General features: G+C 43.8%; 1 protein-coding gene across 7 annotated transcripts in view; it reads right to left on the minus strand.

Annotated features, from left to right (window-relative positions):
* Positions 1-23,839, minus strand: part of LOC106591860 (dedicator of cytokinesis protein 1) — a 723,705-nt gene that overhangs the window by 533,646 nt on the left and 166,220 nt on the right. For all 7 annotated transcript variants that reach the window (XM_045687698.1, XM_045687691.1, XM_045687686.1 and 4 more), the window contains exons 26-27: positions 22,836-22,963; positions 12,044-12,139 (exon numbers count right to left, since the gene is read on the minus strand). In XM_045687698.1, the coding sequence (XP_045543654.1) occupies positions 12,044-12,139; positions 22,836-22,963 (224 nt within the window). The remainder of the gene's footprint in view (positions 1-12,043; positions 12,140-22,835; positions 22,964-23,839) is intronic.

Here is a 23,839-nt window from a genome sequence, read left to right on the forward strand (position 1 = left end):
GGATGGAATCAGAGCTGTATTACAGTGAGGATGGAATCAGAGCTGTATAACAGTGAGGATGGAATCAGAGCTGTATAACAGTGAGGATGGAATCAGAGCTGTATAACAGTGAGGATGGAATCAGAGCTGTATAACAGTGAGGATGGAATCAGAGCTGTATTACAGTGAGGATGGAATCAGAGCTGTATTACAGTGAGGATGGAATCAGAGCTGTATAACAGTGAGGATGGAATCAGAGCTGTATTACACTGAGGACGGAATCAGAGCTGTATTACACTGAGGACGGAATCAGAGCTGTATTACAGTGAGGATGGAATCAGAGCTGTATTACAGTGAGGATGGAATCAGAGCTGTATTACAGTGAGGACGGAATCAGAGATGTATTACAGTGAGGATGGAATCAGAGCTGTATTACACTGAGGACGGAATCAGAGCTGTATTACAGTGAGGATGGAATCAGAGCTGTATTACAGTGAGGATGGAATCAGAGATGTATTACAGTGAGGATGGAATCAGAGCTGTATAACAGTGAGGATGGAATCAGAGCTGTATTACAGTGAGGATGGAATCAGAGCTGTATTACAGTGAGGATGGAATCAGAGCTGTATTACAGTGAGGATGGAATCAGAGCTGTATTACAGTGAGGACGGAATCAGAGATGTATTACAGTGAGGATGTGCTACTGGTCAGTGGCTGCATACAGAGGACCACAGCATAGCAACCTGTCTATCAACACTACACTGTCAGTTAATAACTGAGTTGTTCCACTACATCTCCACTTCTCTCCTCCATGTACACTGCAGGAGAGTGGGATGAACCAGGATGAAGCTGTACAACATCAAGCAGTCCTGAGAGGAGAGCAAAGACAAAGGCTTGATAGATGACAGGCTGGATGTGGATGTGATCAAACATTCAGGACCACAGAATGACAATATGACTTGATTCTGTTTGTGTTTCTACCTCCACTGAGTTGATTCTGTTTGTGTTTCTACCTCCACTGAGTTGATTCTGTTTGTGTTTCTGACCTCCACTGAGTTGATTCTGTTTGTGTTTCTGCCTCCACTGAGTTGATTCTGTTTGTGTTTCTACCTCCACTGAGTTGATTCTGTTTGTGTTTCTGACCTCCACTGAGTTGATTCTGTTTGTGTTTCTACCTCCACTGAGTTGATTCTGTTTGTGTTTCTGCCTCCACTGAGTTGATTCTGTTTGTGTTTCTGACCTCCACTGAGTTGATTCTGTTTGTGTTTCTACCTCCACTGAGTTGATTCTGTTTGTGTTTCTGCCTCCACTGAGTTGATTCTGTTTGTGTTTCTACCTCCACTGAGTTGATTCTGTTTGTGTTTCTGCCTCCACTGAGTTGATTCTGTTTGTGTTTCTGACCTCCACTGAGTTGATTCTGTTTGTGTTTCTACCTCCACTGAGTTGATTCTGTTTGTGTTTCTACCTCCACTGAGTTGATTGTGTTTCTACCTCCACTGAGTTGATTCTGTTTGTGTTTCTACCTCCACTGAGTTGATTGTGTTTCTGACCTCCACTGAGTTGATTCTGTTTGTGTTTCTACCTCCACTGAGTTGATTCTGTTTGTGTTTCTGCCTCCACTGAGTTGATTCTGTTTGTGTTTCTGACCTCCACTGAGTTGATTGTGTTTCTGCCTCCACTGAGTTGATTCTGTTTGTGTTTCTACCTCCACTGAGTTGATTCTGTTTGTGTTTCTACCTCCACTGAGTTGATTCTGTTTGTGTTTCTGACCTCCACTGAGTTGATTCTGTTTGTGTTTCTACCTCCACTGAGTTGATTCTGTTTGTGTTTCTGACCTCCACTGAGTTGATTCTGTTTGTGTTTCTGACCTCCACTGAGTTGATTCTGTTTGTGTTTCTACCTCCACTGAGTTGATTCTGTTTGTGTTTCTGACCTCCACTGAGTTGATTGTGTTTCTGCCTCCACTGAGTTGATTCTGTTTGTGTTTCTGCCTCCACTGAGTTGATTCTGTTTGTGTTTCTACCTCCACTGAGTTGATTCTGTTTGTGTTTCTACCTCCACTGAGTTGATTCTGTTTGTGTTTCTGACCTCCACTGAGTTGATTCTGTTTGTGTTTCTGACCTCCACTGAGTTGATTCTGTTTGTGTTTCTACCTCCACTGAGTTGATTCTGTTTGTGTTTCTGACCTCCACTGAGTTGATTCTGTTTGTGTTTCTGACCTCCACTGAGTTGATTCTGTTTGTGTTTCTACCTCCACTGAGTTGATTCTGTTTGTGTTTCTGACCTCCACTGAGTTGATTCTGTTTGTGTTTCTGACCTCCACTGAGTTGATTCTGTTTGTGTTTCTGACCTCCACTGAGTTGATTCTGTTTGTGTTTCTGACCTCCACTGAGTTGATTCTGTTTGTGTTTGTACCTCCACTGAGTTGATTCTGTTTGTGTTTCTGACCTCCACTGAGTTGATTCTGTTTGTGTTTCTACCTCCACTGAGTTGATTCTGTTTGTGTTTCTGACCTCCACTGAGTTGATTCTGTTTGTGTTTCTGACCTCCACTGAGTTGATTCTGTTTGTGTTTCTGACCTCCACTGAGTTGATTCTGTTTGTGTTTCTGACCTCCACTGAGTTGATTCTGTTTGTGTTTCTACCTCCACTGAGTTGATTCTGTTTGTGTTTCTGACCTCCACTGAGTTGATTCTGTTTGTGTTTGTACCTCCACTGAGTTGATTCTGTTTGTGTTTCTGACCTCCACTGAGTTGATTCTGTTTGTGTTTCTGACCTCCACTGAGTTGATTCTGTTTGTGTTTCTACCTCCACTGAGTTGATTCTGTTTGTGTTTCTGACCTCCACTGAGTTGATTCTGTTTGTGTTTCTACCTCCACTGAGTTGATTCTGTTTGTGTTTCTGCCTCCACTGAGTTGATTCTGTTTGTGTTTCTGACCTCCACTGAGTTGATTCTGTTTGTGTTTCTACCTCCACTGAGTTGATTCTGTTTGTGTTTCTACCTCCACTGAGTTGATTCTGTTTGTGTTTCTACCTCCACTGAGTTGATTCTGTTTGTGTTTCTACCTCCACTGAGTTGATTCTGTTTGTGTTTCTGCCTCCACTGAGTTGATTCTGTTTGTGTTTCTACCTCCACTGAGTTGATTCTGTTTGTGTTTCTGACCTCCACTGAGTTGATTCTGTTTGTGTTTCTACCTCCACTGAGTTGATTCTGTTTGTGTTTCTGACCTCCACTGAGTTGATTCTGTTTGTGTTTCTACCTCCACTGAGTTGATTCTTTTGTGTTTCTGCCTCCACTGAGTTGATTCTGTTTGTGTTTCTGACCTCCACTGAGTTGATTCTGTTTGTGTTTCTACCTCCACTGAGTTGATTCTGTTTGTGTTTCTGACCTCCACTGAGTTGATTCTGTTTGTGTTTCTGACCTCCACTGAGTTGATTCTGTTTGTGTTTCTACCTCCACTGAGTTGATTCTGTTTGTGTTTCTGACCTCCACTGAGTTGATTCTGTTTGTGTTTCTGACCTCCACTGAGTTGATTCTGTTTGTGTTTCTACCTCCACTGAGTTGATTCTGTTTGTGTTTCTGCCTCCACTGAGTTGATTCTGTTTGTGTTTCTACCTCCACTGAGTTGATTCTGTTTGTGTTTCTACCTCCACTGAGTTGATTCTGTTTGTGTTTCTACCTCCACTGAGTTGATTCTGTTTGTGTTTCTACCTCCACTGAGTTGATTCTGTTTGTGTTTCTGACCTCCACTGAGTTGATTCTGTTTGTGTTTCTACCTCCACTGAGTTGATTCTGTTTGTGTTTCTACCTCCACTGAGTTGATTCTGTTTGTGTTTCTGACCTCCACTGAGTTGATTGTGTTTCTACCTCCACTGAGTTGATTCTGTTTGTGTTTCTACCTCCACTGAGTTGATTGTGTTTCTACCTCCACTGAGTTGACCCATAAGGGAGCAGTGACCAGTGTGAACACTTGCATACCAACACTATGCTGTAAGGTTTTCTTAGAGCTGTTGTACAGTGGAACCCTGCCTAAGCATCCTTTAGGACACAGAGACACAGATACAGAGACACGTTCCTCTTCACTGACCATGGCCAACGTAGCTACAACAAAACCTGACTCAACTAGTCATCACTTTGATCGCTCCCATTAAATGATGTGTTCACCACTAGAGAGAGAGAGAGAGAACGAGAAAGAGAGAGGGAAAAAAGAGGGAGAGTGATAGGGAAGAGGGAGGGAGAATGAGAGGGAGAGAGAATGAGAATGAGAGAGAGAGAAAGAGGGATAATGAGAGGGGATAATGAGAGGGGAGAGAGGGAGAGAGAGGGAGAATGAGAGGGGAGAGGGAGGAGAGAGAGGGAGAATGAGAGGGGAGAGAGAGGGATAATGAGAGGGGAGAAAGAGGGAGAGAGAGGGAGAATGAGGGGGAGAATGAAAGGGGGGAGAGGGAGGGAGAATGAGAGGGGAGAGGGGGGGAGAATGAGAGGGGAGAGGGAGATTTAGAGGGGAGAGAGGGAGAATGCGAGGGGAGAGGGCGATTTAGAAGGGAGAGATATGGAGAAAGAGAGGGGAGAGAGAGGGAGAATGCGAGGGGAGAGGGTGAACGAGAGGGTAGAGAAAGAATAGAGAAATTTAAAGCATAAATGTAAATCTAAGAGGCTGACTGCCTCTCAGCTCAGAAAAACAAGGTCAGTTAGATGCAGTCAGTCTAACTGGGTCTCGGGCCTGTTCAAAATTCAAGCCTGTTCTTATTGATCATTAAATAATGATAGACTGACTGATTTAAATGCAATGACAGACAGCAGCTCATAGAGACAGAGGGCTGAGAGTTCACACACATGTCTCTAAGGAGAGACAGTCAGACTGTAGTGGGGTTAAGGTAGGTCTCTAAGGAGAGACAGTCAGACTGTAGTTTGGTTAAGGTAGGTCTCTAAGGAGAGACAGTCAGACTGTAGTTTGGTTAAGGTAGATCTCTAAGGAGAGACAGTCAGACTGTAGTTTGGTTAAGGTAGATCTCTAAGGAGAGACAGTCAGACTGTAGTTTGGTTAAGGTAGATCTCTAAGGAGAGACAGTCAGACTGTAGTTTGGTTAAGGTAGATCTCTAAGGAGAGACAGTCAGACTGTAGTTTGGTTAAGGTAGATCTCTAAGGAGAGACAGTCAGACTGTAGTTTGGTTAAGGTAGGTCTCTAAGGAGAGACAGTCAGACTGTAGTGGGGTTAAGGTAGGTCTCTAAGGAGAGACAGTCATACTGTCTCTCTCTCCCCTCTTAACACCAATAGAGTCTGATTGTCAATACTTAAATACCTATCTTAACTACTGGGACATCTGACCTCTCCATTCTACTGTAACTACTGGGACGTCTGACCTCTCCATTCTTCTGTAACTACTGGGACATCTGACCTCTCCATTCTACTGTAACTACTGGGACGTCTGAACTCTCCATTCTTCTGTAACTACTGGGACATCTGACCTCTCCATTCTACTGTAACTACTGGGACGTCTGAACTCTCCATTCTACTGTAACTACTGGGACGTCTGACCTCTCCATTCTACTGTAACTACTGGGACGTCTGACCTCTCCATTCTTCTGTAACTACTGGGACATCTGACCTCTCCATTCTACTGTAACTACTGGGACGTCTGACCTCTCCATTCTACTGTAACTACTGGGACGTCTGACCTCTCCATTCTATTGTAACTACTGGGACATCTGACCTCTCCATCCTACTGTTACTATAACTACTGGGACATCTGACCTCTCCATTCTACTGTAACTACTGGGACATCTGACCTCTCCATTCTACTGTAACTACTGGGACATCTGACCTCTCCATTCTACTGTAACTACTGGGACATCTGACCTCTCCATTCTACTGTAACTACTGGGACGTCTGACCTCTCCATTCTACTGTAACTACTGGGACGTCTGAACTCTCCATTCTACTGTAACTACTGGGACGTCTGAACTCTCCATTCTACTGTAACTACTGGGACGTCTGACCTCTCCATTCTATTGTAACTACTGGGACGTCTGACCTCTCCATCCTACTGTTACTATAACTACTGGGACATCTGACCTCCACATTCTACTGTAACATCTGACCTCTCCATTCTACTGTAACATCTGACCTCTCCATTCTACTGTAACTACTGGGACATCTGACCTCTCCATTCTACTGTAACTACTGGGACATCTGACCTCTCCATTCTACTGTAACTACTGGGACATCTGACCTCTCCATTCTACTGTAACTACTGGGACATCTGACCTCTCCATTCTACTGTAACTACTGGGACGTCTGACCTCTCCATTCTACTGTAACTACTGGGACGTCTGACCTCTCCATTCTACTGTAACTACTGGGACGTCTGACCTCTCCATTCTACTGTAACTACTGGGACGTCTGACCTCTCCATTCTACTGTAACTACTGGGACGTCTGACCTCTCCATTCTACTGTAACTACTGGGACGTCTGACCTCTCCATTCTACTGTAACTACTGGGACGTCTGACCTCTCCATTCTACTGTAACTACTGGGACGTCTGATCTCTCCATTCTACTGTAACTACTGGGACGTCTGACCTCTCCATTCTACTGTAACTACTGGGACATCTGACCTCTCCATTCTACTGTAACTACTGGGACGTCTGACCTCTCCATTCTACTGTAACTACTGGGACGTCTGACCTCTCCATTCTACTGTAACTACTGGGACGTCTGAACTCTCCATTCTACTGTAACTACTGGGACGTCTGAACTCTCCATTCTACTGTAACTACTGGGACGTCTGACCTCTCCATTCTACTGTAACTACTGGGACGTCTGACCTCTCCATTCTATTGTAACTACTGGGACATCTGACCTCTCCATCCTACTGTTACTATAACTACTGGGACATCTGACCTCCACATTCTACTGTAACATCTGACCTCTCCATTCTACTGTAACATCTGACCTCTCCATTCTACTGTAACTACTGGGACGTCTGACCTCTCCATTCTACTGTAACTACTGGGACATCTGACCTCTCCATTCTACTGTAACTACTGGGACATCTGACCTCTCCATTCTACTGTAACTACTGGGACATCTGACCTCTCCATTCTACTGTAACATCTGACCTCTCCATTCTACTGTAACTACTGGGACATCTGACCTCTCCATTCTACTGTAACTACTGGGACATCTGACCTCTCCATTCTACTGTAACTACTGGGACATCTGACCTCTCCATTCTACTGTAACTACTGGGACATCTGACCTCTCCATTCTACTGTAACAACTGGGACATCTGACCACTCCATTCTACTGTAACATCTGACCTCTCCATTCTACTGTAACTACTGGGACATCTGACCTCTCCATTCTACTGTAACTACTGGGACATCTGACCTCTCCATTCTACTGTAACTACTGGGACATCTGACCTCTCCATTCTACTGTAACTACTGGGACATCTGACCTCTCCATTCTACTGTAACTACTGGGACATCTGACCTCTCCATTCTACTGTAACTACTGGGACATCTGACCTCTCCATTCTACTGTAACAACTGGGACATCTGACCACTCCATTCTACTGTAACATCTGACCTCTCCATTCTACTGTAACTACTGGGACATCTTACCTCTCCATTCTACTGTAACTACTGGGACGTCTGATCTCTACATTCTACTGTAACTACTGGGACATCTGACCTCTCCATTCTACTGTAACTACTGGGACATCTGACCTCTCCATTCTACTGTAACTACTGGGACATCTGACCTCTCCATTCTACTGTAACTACTGGGACATCTGACCTCTCCATTCTACTGTAACTACTGGGACATCTGACCTCTCCATTCTACTGTAACTACTGGGACATCTGACCTCTCCATTCTACTGTAACTACTGGGACATCTGACCTCTCCATTCTACTGTAACTACTTGGACATCTGACCTCTCCATTCTACTGTAACTACTGGGACATCTGACCTCTCCATTCTACTGTAACTACTGGGACATCTGACCTCTCCATTCTACTGTAACTACTGGGACATCTGACCTCTCCATTCTACTGTAACAACTGGGACATCTGACCACTCCATTCTACTGTAACATCTGACCTCTCCATTCTACTGTAACTACTGGGACATCTTACCTCTCCATTCTACTGTAACTACTGGGACGTCTGACCTCTACATTCTACTGTAACTACTGGGACCATCTGACCTCTCCATTCTACTGTAACTACTGGGACGTCTGACCTCTCCATTCTACTGTAACTACTGGGACGTCTGACCTCTCCATTCTACTGTAACTACTGGGACCATCTGACCTCTCCATTCTACTGTAACTACTGGGACATCTGACCTCTCCATTCTACTGTAACTACTGGGACATCTGAACTCTCCATTCTACTGTAACTACTGGGACATCTGACCTCTCCATTCTACTGTAACTACTGGGACATCTTACCTCTCCATTCTACTGTAACTACTGGGACGTCTGACCTCTCCATTCTACTGTAACTACTGGGACATCTGACCTCTCCATTCTACTGTAACTACTGGGACGTCTGAACTCTCCATTCTACTGTAACTACTGGGACATCTGACCTCTCCATTCTACTGTAACTACTGGGACGTCTGACCTCTCCATTCTATTGTAACTACTGGGACATCTGACCTCTCCATCCTACTGTTACTATAACTACTGGGACATCTGACCTCCACATTCTACTGTAACATCTGACCTCTCCATTCTACTGTAACATCTGACCTCTCCATTCTACTGTAACTACTGGGACATCTGACCTCTCCATTCTACTGTAACTACTGGGACATCTGACCTCTCCATTCTACTGTAACTACTGGGACATCTGACCTCTCCATTCTACTGTAACTACTGGGACGTCTGACCTCTCCATTCTACTGTAACTACTGGGACGTCTGACCTCTCCATTCTACTGTAACTACTGGGACGTCTGACCTCTCCATTCTATTGTAACTACTGGGACATCTGACCTCTCCATCCTACTGTTACTATAACTACTGGGACATCTGACCTCCACATTCTACTGTAACATCTGACCTCTCCATTCTACTGTAACATCTGACCTCTCCATTCTACTGTAACTACTGGGACGTCTGACCTCTCCATTCTACTGTAACTACTGGGACATCTGACCTCTCCATTCTACTGTAACTACTGGGACATCTGACCTCTCCATTCTACTGTAACTACTGGGACATCTGACCTCTCCATTCTACTGTAACATCTGACCTCTCCATTCTACTGTAACTACTGGGACATCTGACCTCTCCATTCTACTGTAACTACTGGGACATCTGACCTCTCCATTCTACTGTAACTACTGGGACATCTGACCTCTCCATTCTACTGTAACTACTGGGACATCTGACCTCTCCATTCTACTGTAACAACTGGGACATCTGACCACTCCATTCTACTGTAACATCTGACCTCTCCATTCTACTGTAACTACTGGGACATCTGACCTCTCCATTCTACTGTAACTACTGGGACATCTGACCTCTCCATTCTACTGTAACTACTGGGACATCTGACCTCTCCATTCTACTGTAACTACTGGGACATCTGACCTCTCCATTCTACTGTAACTACTGGGACATCTGACCTCTCCATTCTACTGTAACTACTGGGACATCTGACCTCTCCATTCTACTGTAACAACTGGGACATCTGACCACTCCATTCTACTGTAACATCTGACCTCTCCATTCTACTGTAACTACTGGGACATCTTACCTCTCCATTCTACTGTAACTACTGGGACGTCTGATCTCTACATTCTACTGTAACTACTGGGACATCTGACCTCTCCATTCTACTGTAACTACTGGGACATCTGACCTCTCCATTCTACTGTAACTACTGGGACATCTGACCTCTCCATTCTACTGTAACTACTGGGACATCTGACCTCTCCATTCTACTGTAACTACTGGGACATCTGACCTCTCCATTCTACTGTAACTACTGGGACATCTGACCTCTCCATTCTACTGTAACTACTGGGACATCTGACCTCTCCATTCTACTGTAACTACTTGGACATCTGACCTCTCCATTCTACTGTAACTACTGGGACATCTGACCTCTCCATTCTACTGTAACTACTGGGACATCTGACCTCTCCATTCTACTGTAACTACTGGGACATCTGACCTCTCCATTCTACTGTAACAACTGGGACATCTGACCACTCCATTCTACTGTAACATCTGACCTCTCCATTCTACTGTAACTACTGGGACATCTTACCTCTCCATTCTACTGTAACTACTGGGACGTCTGACCTCTACATTCTACTGTAACTACTGGGACCATCTGACCTCTCCATTCTACTGTAACTACTGGGACGTCTGACCTCTCCATTCTACTGTAACTACTGGGACGTCTGACCTCTCCATTCTACTGTAACTACTGGGACCATCTGACCTCTCCATTCTACTGTAACTACTGGGACATCTGACCTCTCCATTCTACTGTAACTACTGGGACATCTGAACTCTCCATTCTACTGTAACTACTGGGACATCTGACCTCTCCATTCTACTGTAACTACTGGGACATCTTACCTCTCCATTCTACTGTAACTACTGGGACGTCTGACCTCTCCATTCTACTGTAACTACTGGGACATCTGACCTCTCCATTCTACTGTAACTACTGGGACGTCTGAACTCTCCATTCTACTGTAACTACTGGGACATCTGACCTCTCCATTCTTCTGTAACTACTGGGACGTCTGACCTCTCCATTCTACTGTAACTACTGGGACATCTGACCTCTCCATTCTACTGTAACTACTGGGACCATCTGACCTCTCCATTCTACTGTAACTACTGGGACGTCTGACCTCTCCATTCTACTGTAACTACTGGGACATCTGACCTCTCCATTCTACTGTAACTACTGGGACATCTGACCTCTCCATTCTACTGTAACTACTGGGACATCTGACCTCTCCATTCTACTGTAACTACTGGGACCATCTGACCTCTCCATTCTACTGTAACTACTGGGACCATCTGACCTCTCCATTCTACTGTAACTTCAAATCCCATAATATTCCGTATCCCGGAATTCCGATCACATTTAGTAATCCAAATTCCAGTTGTCGTTTGGTTTGGTCTGCAATCTACAGTACATCCATTGTCAAATCACCCCAACTGTGTACATATAGTATGCGTCCTTGCCAAAGTCCCCACATTCCTCCCACGTTCCTACCGTCAGCCTCATGTAAATGGATGAGTGCATGTCGTGGCGGGCGGAGCGTCGTCAGGATGACAGCACAGATACAGAATGACTTATCAGTGACTTAATTGTCTCAGAGTTCCAGCTGAGAGGATGATTGGCTCGGCCTCAGTATCACAGAACCAGTGTCCCAAAATGGAAGCCTGTTCCCTATATAGAGCACTATTTTAGACCACAGCCCTATAGGAGCCAATAGGACATAGTGTACCATTTGGGACGCACAAAGAGAATCCACTGATTAGATAACTCACAGAGAACCTGCATGGGTCTGGCTTTAGGAACGCTGTCTGTATTAGGTGACAGATCACATACACACACACGGAACACACACACACACACGGAACACACACACACACACGGAACACACACACACACACACGCAACACACACACACACGGAATACGCACACGGAACACACACACGGAACACACACACACACGCTGAAATATGACATAGCCAGGCTAATAAAGCAGATGAAAGCAGTGAGGGAGATCAAGGGAACCTTTGGAGTGAATCTACATGAAGCTGTGTGAGTCTAGGGATGACTCACTCAGAACAAGGTTTCCATCGCTCTGTGATGCTGTGGATGGAAGTTGATGTTGCAGAGGGACAATTAAGGTTGAAAAATTCTAGAAACTTTGTCAAAAGTTTCCAGTTTTTTTTCTCAGAAATCCTGGTTGTCAGATTCCCAGACACAGGAGAGAAGGGAAGAAGTAGGAACAGAGTTTTAGAGGTTCATAAGGCTGGTTGGGAGGTTTGAAGAAGAGTCACTTACAATGAGAGGAGAGTCTCTGCCCATGGAGATGACTGTTCTGTTGACTGTCCTCAGGAGCTTCTCCATGATGATCTGGACATGCCACTGAGTAGGACCCTGGACACACAAGATGGAGGAGGAGGAGGAGGACAAGAGATTAGGTTGATATTTCACTGAGGAAATCGATAGACACAGAATGTTTTCAACAGTGTATGTTGAGATTTATAAAACTGGCTAGTTTGGGTCCTGGATGCTAATTGGCTGAAACAGTAGTTCAACTGTGCGAATATCAGACAATATATAACGGGTATGATGCAAAAATGCTTGTTTTATCACAAACCCCCGAGGAGCCGTATTGCTATTATAAACTGGTTACCAATGTAATTAGAGCAGGAAAAAAAAGAAATGTTTTGTCATACTCGTGGTATACGGTCGCCGTGGTATATCAGACCGTATACAGCGTTGCGTTGTGTCTCAGAACAGTCCTTAGCTGTGGTATATTGGCCATATACCACACCTCCTCGTGCCTTATTGCTTAAATATACCACAAACCCCTGAGATGCTTTATAAATGATTATGCTAGTCATCTTTGTTGCTTTGCAAACATCCTTAACACAAAGACTGAGCTATATTGTATGTTATTTTTTACAATTATATTATTTTATACTAGTAGAACTGCTCAGAGAAAGAGATTTTGTTGAACAAGTAATACAATAAAGAAGATAGGAGGAGGGTTTTGACGTGTGCTTGGGGAGGTTGTCTTCATGGAAGATCTACTTGGGGCCCATTTTCAGGCAACCTTGTTTTAGGCTAAAATGTCCTGTTACTGGGTAAAGTTCATGATGCTGTTGACCTTAACAAGACCCCCAGGACCAGTGGAAGCTAAATAACAAGACCCCCAGGACCAGTGGAAGCTAAATAACAAGACCCCCAGGACCAGTGGAAGCTAAATAACAAGACCCCCAGGACCAGTGGAAGCTAAATAACAAGACCCCCAGGACCAGTGGAAGCTAAATAGCCCCATAACATCAATGACACACTACCATATGTTACAATAACATCAGTGATTCACCACCATATGTTACCATAACATCAATGACCCACTACCATATGTTACCATAACATCAGTGATTCACCACCATATGTTACCATAACATCAGTGACCCACTACCATATGTTACCATAACAATGACCCACTACCATGTGTTTCCATAACATCAGTGATCCACCACCATATGTTACCATAACATCAATGATCCACTACCATATGTTACCATAACATCAATGACCCACTACCATATGTTACCATAACATCAATGACCCACCACCATATGTTACCATAACATCAGTGATCCACCACCATATGTTACCATAACATCAGTGATCCACCACAATATGTTACCATAACATCAATGACCCACCACCATATTTTACAGTAGGTATGAGGTACTTTTCTGCATAAATGTCATTTTTTTCCCGACGGCGAATCCACCACTAGTATGCGTGGCCAAAAAGCTCTATTACCAAGTCATCTGACCATAGCAGCACCTGAAGTTTACGAAGAAGCCACTGTGACATTACAGACCAATCAGATCTAATCTCTTGGCATTTCCAACCCCTTCATTATCTCAGCCAATCATGGCTAGCCAGGAGGATGAAGGGCACAGCGAGCAGGGGGAGTGGGGATCTGGGCTGTCTGTGGACAAATCCATCTAAGACAGTGGCACGCTAGCTACCGCTTCCACCGCCCCAAAACCTTCAATAATTCAGTGCTATTTTCACACAACACACACACACACACACCTCACACCATCTCCAATCTTAAAAGGTAGTATCTGATCTCTCCTCTCAATGTGTCAGGTATGACGCATGACATTATGCAATCCCAACAGGGCTCTCTCTCTCATGTTTCTATACCATCTCTGACGTCACGGTGCCTTTTGATTTCAGAACCGCTCTATTGCTTTCCTAACACAATAACTAATGGAGTTCTGCGCTGAATTCATATCACATGGAGTGTAACAATAAGTGCAGGGAATGGATGGGGAAAAAATATACTGCTAAAAAAAATAAAGGGAACACTTAAACAACACATCCTAGATCTGAATGAAAGAAATAATCTTACTAAATACTTTTTTCTTTACATAGTTGAATGTGCTGACAACAAAATCACACAAAAATAATCAATGGAAATCCAATTTATCAACCCATGGAGGTCTTGATTTGGAGTCACACTCAAATTTAAAGTGGAAAACCACACTACAGGCTGATCCAACTTTGATGTAATGTCCTTAAAACAAGTCAAAATGAGGCTCAGTAGTGTGTGTGACCTCCACGTGCCTGTATGACCTCCCTACAACGCCTAGGCATGCTCCTGATGAGGTGGCGGATGATCTCCTGAGGGATCTCCTCCCAGACCTGGACTAAAGCATCCGCCAACTCCAGGACAGTCTGTGGTGCAACGTGGCGTTGGTGGATGGAGCGAGACATGATGTCCCAGATGTGCTCAATTGGATTCAGGTCTGGGGAACGGGCGGGCCAGTCCATAGCATCAATGCCTTCCTCTTGCAGGAACTGCTGACACACTCCAGCCACATGAGGTCTAGCATTGTCTTGCATTAGGAGGAACCCAGGGCCAACCGCACCAGCATATGGTCTCACAAGGGGTCTGAGGATCTCATCTCGGTACCTAATGGCAGTCAGGCTACCTCTGGCGAGCACATGGAGGGCTGTGCGGCCCCCCAAAGAAATGCCACCCTACACCATGACTGACCCACCCCCAAACCGGTCATGCTGGAGGATGTTGCAGGCAGCAGAACGTTCTCCATGGCGTCTCCAGACGCTGTCACATGTGCTCAGTGTGAACCTGCTTTCATCTGTGAAGAGCACAGGGCGCCAGTGGCGAATTTGCCAATCTTGGTGTTCTCTGGCAAATGCCAAACGTCCTGCACGGTGTTGGGCTGTAAGCACAACCTCCACCTGTGGACGTCGGGCCCTCTTACCACCCTCATGGAGTCTGTTTCTGACCGTTTGAGCAGATACATGCACATTTGTGGCCTGCTGGAGGTCATTTTGCAGGGCTCTGGCAGTGCTCCTCCTGCTCCTCCTTGCACAAAGGCGGAGGTAGCGGTCCTGCTGCTGGGTTGTTGCCCTCCTACGGCCTCCTCCACGTCTCCTGATGTACTGGCCTGTCTCCTGGTAGCGCCTCCATGCTCTGGACACTACGCTGACAGACACAGCAAACCTTCTTACCACAGCTCGCATTGATGTGCCATCCTGGATGAGCTGCACTACCTGAGCCACTTGTGTGGGTTGTAGACTCCGTCTCATGCTACCACTAGAGTGAAAGCACCGCCAGCATTCAAAAGTGACCAAAACATCAGCCAGGAAGCATAGGAACTGAGAAGTGGTCTGTGGTCCCCACCTGCAGAACCACTCCTTTATTGGGGGTGTCTTGCTAATTGCCTATAATTTACACCTGTTGTCTATTCCATTTGCACAACAGCATGTGAAATTTATTGTCAATCAGTGTTGCTTCCTAAGTGGACAGTTTGATTTCACAGAAGTGTGATTGACTTGGAGTTACATTGTGTTGTTTAAGTGTTCCCTTTATTTCTTTTAGCAGTGTACTATGATATTGAGTGATGGTTCTCTCTGTATTGAATTATGGGAACTCTGCCAATGAAACCAACTAAATTATTGAAGGAAAGGTCCATGAAATAATAATTTGTTTCTGATATGGAATGGGATTACAGCAATTATATCAGAAACTCTGTAGTGCAGGACATTAATACACACCAGAGATCCATCTAGTAGTCCCACAGCTGCTTTTCACTAGCATGTTGTTTTTACTGGAGTGGATGGAGGAGAGTGGACTAACAGGATATCAATATTATATTTAATAGAGTGGACTAACAGGATATCAATATTATATTTAATAGAGTGGACTAACAGGATATCAATATTATATTTAATAGAGTGGACTAACAGGATATCAATATTATATTTAATAGAGTGGACTAACAGGATATCAATATTATATTTAATAGAGTGGACTAACAGGATATCAATATTATATTTAATAGAGTGGACTAACAGGATATCAATATTATATTTAATACAGTGGACTAACAGGATATCAATATTATATTTAATAGAGTGGACTAACAGGATATCAATATTATATTTAATAGAGTGGACTAACAGGATATCAATATTATATTTAATAGAGTGGACTAACAGGATATCAATATTATATTTAATAGAGTGGACTAACAGGATATCAATATTATATTTAATACAGTGGACTAACAGGATATCAATATTATATTTAATACAGTGGACTAACAGGATATCAATATTATATTTAATAGAGTGGACTAACAGGATATCAATGTTATATTTAATAGTGTGGACTAAGAGATTATCAATATTATATTTAATAGAGTGGACTAACAGGATATCAATGTTATATTTAATAGAGTGGACTAAGATATTATCAATATTATATTTAATAGAGTGGACTAACAGGATATCAATATTATATTTAATGGAGTGGACTAACAGGATATCAATATTATATTTAATAGAGTGGACTAACAGGATATCAATATTATATTTAATAGAGTGGACTAAGAGATTATCAATGTTATATTTAATAGAGTGGACTAAGAGATTATCAATATTATATTTAATAGAGTGGACTAACAGGAGATCAATATTATATTTAATAGAGTGGACTAAGAGATTATCAATATTATATTTCATAGAGTCCACTTAGAGATTATCAATATTATATTTAATAGAGTGGACTAACAGGTGATCAATGTTATATTTAATAGAGTGGACTGAGAATTGACCAGTGTTATATTTAATAGAGTGGACTAACAGGAGATCAATGTTATATTTAATAGAGTGGACTAAGAGATTATAAATGTTATATTTAGTAGAGTGGACTAACAGAGAATCAAAGTAATAAAGTTAGAAGGACCTGGGCTCGGACCACAACACATCTCAGAGAAGGAGTACTGATCTAGAATCAGTTAGGCTTCATTTATTTTATTTCACCTTTATTTAGCCAGGTAGGCCAGTTGAGAACAAGTTCTCATTTACAACTGCGACCTGGCCAAGACAAAGCAAAGCAGTGCGACAAAAACAATGACACAGTTACACATGGGATAAACAAACGTACAGTCAATAACGCAATAGAAAATCTGTATACAGTGTGTGCACATGAAGTAAGGAGGTAAGGCAATAAATAGGCCAATAGTGGCAAAGTAATTACAATTAGGCATTAACACTGGAGTGATAGATGTGCAGATGAGGATGTGCAAGTAGAGATACTGGTGTGTAAAAGAGCAGAAAAAACAAATAACAATATGGGGATGAGGTAGTTGGGTGTGCTATTTACAATGGGCTGTGTACAGCTGCAGTGATCTATGAGCTGCTCTGACAGCTGGTGCTTAAAGCTAGTGAGGGAGATATAAGTCTCCAGCTTCAGTGATTTTTGCAGTTCGTTCTATCATTGGCAGCAGAGAACTGGAAGGAAAGGCGGCTAAAGGAGTAATTGGCTTTGGGGATGACCAGTGAGCTATACCTGCTGGAGCGCGTGCTACGGGCGGGTGTTGCTATGGTGACCAGCGAGCTGAGATAAGGTGGGGCTTTACCTAGCAAAGACATATAGATGACCTGGAGCCAGTGGGTTTGGCGACGAATACGAGGCGAGGACCAGCCAACGATAGCATACAGGTCGCAGTGGTGGGTAGTATATGGGGCTTTGGTGACAAAACGGATGGCACTGTGATAGACTGCATCCAATTTGCTGAGTAGAGTGTTGGAGGCTATTTAGTAAATGACATCACCGAAGTCGAGGATCGGTAGGATAGTCAGCTTTACGAGGGTATGTTTGGCAGCATGAGAGAAGGAGGCTTTGTTGCGAAATAGGAAGCCAATTCTAGATTTAACTTTGGATTGGAGATGCTTAATGTGAGTCTGGAAGGAGAGTTTACAGTCTAGCCAGACACCTAGGTATTTGTAGTTGTCCACATATTCTAAGTCAGAACCGTCCAGAGTAGTGATGCTGGACGGGCGTGCAGGTGCGGACAGCGATCGATTGAAGAGCATGCATTTAGTTTTACTTGCGTTTAAGAGCAGTTGGAGGCCACGGAAGGAGAGTTGTATGGCATTGAAGCTCGTTTGGAGGTTTGTTAACCTCTTCACTACAGGGGGCAGTATTTTCACGGCCGGATGAAAAACGTACCCAAATTAAACTGCCTCCTACTCAGACTCAGAAGGTAGGATGTGCATATCATTAGTAGATTTGGATAGAAAACACTCTGAAGTTTCTAAAAATGTTTGAATGATGTCTGTGAGTATAACAGAACTCATATGGCAGGCAAAAACCTGAGAAAAATCCAACCAGGAAGTTTGACCTCAGATGGCTGTAGTCATTTCAAATGATGTTCTGTCTAAACTACAGTGTCTGTGATGTCATATTGCACATATTCCACTAGATGTCAACAGTCATTAGAACCTTGTTTGAGGCTTCTAGAATACAATTTGATTGAATAATACCCGGAACAGTATGTGGTCGACCTGGGGTCATTGCCTTACCTCGCACGCGCTCACGAAGGATTAGCCATTTTTCTTTTTCTTTTGTAATGAATCTGCTATTGTCCGGTTGGAATATTATCGAAATTCTACGATAATAACACCCAAAAGATTGATTGTGAACATGGTTTGACATGTTTCTACAAACGCTGAGGGAACTTTATAACTTTTCATCGACGGTGGAGAGATGCATCTTGGAATGGTGATCTGGACGCGCCATCAAAACGGATTTATTTTGACATAAATGATGGACTTTATCGAACAAATGAACATTTCTTGTGGAAGTGGGAGACCTTCCGAGTGCATTCAGCCGAAGATCAGCAAAGGTATGATAATAATTTTAACATATTTCAGCGTTTTGTGGATGCCATGGCTGGACGGCTAACTGAATAGCTTGGGGATCAGTACTCAGAATATTGAACAATGTGCTTTCTACGTAAAGTCATTTTGAAATCTGACACAGCGGGTGCATAAAAGAGTACTGTATCTATAATTCTTAAAATAATTGTTATGTATTTTGTCAACGTTTATGATGAGTATTTTTGTAAATTCACCGGAGGTTTTTGGTGGGAATACATTTTCTGAACGTCACGCGCCAATGTAAAATGTTTTTTTTTTTATATAAATATGAACTTGATGGAACAAAAAAATGCATGTATTGTCTAACATAATGTCCTAGGAGTGTCATCTGATGAAGATCGTCAAAGGTTAGTGCATCATTTTAGCTGGTTTTGTGCTTTTGGACGGCTACCCTTGCTAGGAAAATGGCTGTGTTGTTGTTTTTTTCTGTGGTGGTATCCGAAACATAATCTAATGTTTTGCTTTCGCTGTAAAGCCTTTTTGAAATCGGACAACGTGGTTGGATTCAGGAGAGGTTTATCTTTCAAATGGTGTAAAATAGTCATATGTTTGAGAAAATTGAATTGTGGTATTTTAGTAGTTTTTGTATTTCGCGCCATGCGATCCCATTGGCTGTTGGCTAGGGGTTCCGCTAGATGTAAGAGGTTTTAACCTCTTACATCTAGACGTTCCGCTAGCGGAACACCTGCTCCAATATCCAATGATAGGTGTGGCGCGAATTACAAATTCCTCAAAAATACAAAAACTTCAATTTTTCAAACATATGACTATTTTACAGCATTTTAAAGACAAGACTCTCCTTTATCTAACCACACTGTCCGATTTCAAAAAGGCTTTACAGCGAAAGCAAAACATTAGATTATGTCAGCAGAGTACCCAGCCAGAAATAATCAGACACCCATTTTTCAAGCTAGCATATAATGTCACAAAAAAACAAAACCCCAGCTAAATGCAGCACTAACCTTTGATGATCTTCATCAGATGACACACCTAGGACATTATGTTATACAATACATGCATGTTTTGTTCAATCAAGTTCATATTATATAAAAAAACAGCTTTTTACATTAGCATGTGACGTTCAGAACTAGCATACCCCCCCGCAAACCTCCAGTGAATTTACTAAATTACTCACGATAAACGTTCACAAAAAACATAACAATTATTTTAAGAATTATAGATACAGAACTCCTTTGTGCAATCGAGGTGTCCGATTTTAAAATAGCTTTTCGGTGAAAGCACATTTTGTAATATTCTGAGTAGATAGCCCAGCCATCACGGCTAGCTATTTAGACACCCACCAAGTTTAGCCCTGACCAAACTCTGATTTACTATTAGAAAAGTTTGATTACCTTTGGTGTTCTTCATCAGAATGCACTCCCAGGACTGCTACTTCAATAACAAATGTTGGTTTGGTTCAAAATAATCCATTGTTATATCTAAATATTCCATTACCGTACTTCGAAGCATGTCAACCGCTGTTTAAAATACATTTTTATGCAATTTTTATCGTAAAAAAGCGATAATATTCCAACCGGGAAAGCGTGTATACGTACAAAGAGAGAGAAAATAAAAGCATGGGATCCCCTCGTGCACGAGCCTGAGTATCACAGTACTGTGACCAGCCACTACCCAAACGCGCTACTTTTTTTTCAGCCAGAGCCTGCAAAGCCACGATTCAGCTTTTTGCCGCCTTCTGAGAGCCCATGGGAGCCGTAGGAAGTGTCACGTAACAGCAGAGATCCCCTGTATTGGATAGAGATAATCAAGAAGGGCAAGAAATTGTCAGACAGGGCACTTCCTGCATGGAATCTTCTCAGGTTTTGGCCTGCCAAATGAGTTCTGTTATACTCACAGACACCATTCAAACAGTTTTAGAAACTTTGGAGTGTTTTCTATCCAAAGCTAATAATTATATGCATATTCTAGTTTCTGGGCAGGAGTAATAATCAGATTAAATCGGGTACGTTTTTTATCCGGCCGTGAAAATACTGCCCCCTAGCCATAACAGGTTAACACAGTGTCCAAAGAGGGGACAGAAGTATACAGAATGGTGTCGTCTGCGTAGAGGTGGATCAGAGAATCACCAGCAGCAAGAGTGACATCATTGATGTATACAGAGAAAAGAGTTGGCCCAAGAATTTAACCCTGTGGCACCCCCATAGAGACTGCCAGAGGTCCAGACAACAGGCCCTCCGATTTGACACACTGAACTCTATCTGAAAAGTAGTTGGTGAATCAGGCGAGGCAGTCATTTGAGAAACCAAGGCTGTCGAGTCTGCCAATAAGAACGTGGTGATTGACAGAGTCGAAAGCCTTGGCCAGGTCGATGAATACGGCGGCACAGTACTGTTTATTATCGATGGTAGTTATGATACCGTTTAGTACCTTGAGCGTGGCTGAGGTGCACCCGTGACCAGCTCGGAAACCGGATTGCAAGTACGGTGGGACTCGAGATGGTCGATGATCTGTTTGTTCACTTGGCTTTGGAAGACTTTAATAGTAATGGTGTAATGAAAATGTAATGAACAGATAGTAATGAATAAGATTGTATGGACAGATCCTAGATCAGATGGTATGGACAGATCCTAGATCAGATTGTATGGAGAGGTCCTAGATCAGATTGTATGGAGAGGTCCTAGATCAGATGGTATGGACAGATCCTAGATCAGATGGTATGGACAGATCCTAGATCAGATGGTATGGACAAATCCTAGATCAGATGGTATGGACAGATCCTAGATCAGATGGTATGGACAGATCCTAGATCAGATGGTATGAACAGATCCTAGATCAGATTGTATGGAGAGGTCCTAGATCAGATGGTATGGACAGGTCCTAGATCAGATTGTATGAAGAGGTCCTAGATCACCACTAGTCTGAGACACTTTGTGGTGACGGGCCCTGCTTTGGGGTGACGGACCCTGCTTTGCGGTGACGGGCCCTGCTTTGCGGTGACGGGCCCTGCTGTGGGGTGACGGGCCCTGCTGTGGGGTGACGGGCCCTGCTGTGGGGGTGACGGGCCCTGTTTCTTGTGGATAATGATTCTGGGAAAAGGGTCTGTCTGAATATCGGGCACTATAGAACAGAGGGGTCTGAATATAGGGGACACTATAGAACAGAGGGGTCTGAATATAGGGGACACTATAGAACAGAGGGGTCTGAATATAGGGGAGACTATTTAACAGAGGGATCTGAATATAGGGGACACTATAGAACAGAGGGGTGTGAATATAGGGGACACTATAGAACAGAGGGGTCTGAATATAGGGGAAACTATAGAACAGAGGGGTCTGAATATAGGGGACACTATAGAACAGAGGGGTCTGAATATAGGGGACAGTATAGAACAGAGGGGTCTGAATATAGGGGACACTATAGAACAGAGGGGTCTGAATATAGGGGACACTATAGAACAGAGATGTCTGAATATAGAGGACAGTATAGAACAGAGGGGTCTGAATATAGGGGACACTATAGAACAGAGGGGTCTGAATATAGGGGACACTATAGAACAGAGGGGTCTGAATATAGGAGACTATTTAACAGAGGGATCTGAATATAGGGGACACTATAGAACAGAGGGGTCTGAATATATGGGACAGTATAGAACAGAGGGGTCTGAATATAGGGGAGACTATTTAACAGAGGGATCTGAATATAGGGGACACTATAGAACAGAGGGGTCTGAATATATGGGACAGTATAGAACAGAGGGGTCTGAATATAGGGGAGACTATTTAACAGAGGGATCTGAATATAGGGGACAGTATAGAACAGAGGGGTGTGAATATAGGGGACAGTATAGAACAGAGGTAGTGGTGGGTGTCTGTGTGTTCCTCACCACATCCTTCCTGTAGAGCACCTCCAGTATGTTACTCAGTAGCTGACAGCAGGCCTCCAGTTCCTCCTGTTTCTCTAGATGAAACTTCAGCTGTTCTGTCATCAGAGGAAGCAGGATCTCCCGGCAGTCTGCAGGAAACATACAGTACCAATCAATCTACCCATCCATCCACCCACCCACCCACCCATCCATCTACCCACCCATACATCTATCCACCCATCCATCCATCTACCCACCCATCCATCTACCCACCCATCCACCCACCCATCCATCTACCCACCCATCCATCTACCCACCCACCCACCCACCCATCCATCCATCTACCTACCCACCCATCCATCTACCCACCCATCCATCTACCCACCCACCCACCCACCCACCCATCCATCTACCTACCCACCCATCCATCATCCACCCCCCATCCATCTACCCATCCATCTACCCACCCACCCATCTACCCACCCATCCATCTACCCATCCATCCACCCACCCATCCATCCACCCACCCATCCACCCACCCACCCATCCACCTACCCACCCATCCATCTACCCACCCACCCATCTACCCACCCATCCATCCATCTACCCACCCATCCATCCATCTACCCACCCATCCATCCATCTACCCACCCATCCATCCATCCATCCATCTACCCACCCATCCATCTACCCACCCATCCACCCATCCATCTACCCACCCATCCATCTACGCATCCACCCACCCACTCATCCATCTACCCACCCATCCATCTACCCACCCATCCATCCATCTACCCACCCATCCATCTACCCATCCATCCATCTACCCATCCATCCATCTACCCACCCACCCATCTACCCACCCATCCATCTACCCACCCATCCATCTACGCATCCACCCACCCACTCATCCACCTACCCACCCATCCATCTAACCACCCATCCATCTAACCACCCATCCATCTACCCACCCATCCATCCATCTACCCACCCATCCATCTACCCATCCATCCATCTACCCATCC

This window comes from Salmo salar, chromosome ssa01 (assembly GCF_905237065.1).
Source record: "Salmo salar chromosome ssa01, Ssal_v3.1, whole genome shotgun sequence".
Lineage (NCBI taxonomy): Eukaryota > Metazoa > Chordata > Actinopteri > Salmoniformes > Salmonidae > Salmo > Salmo salar.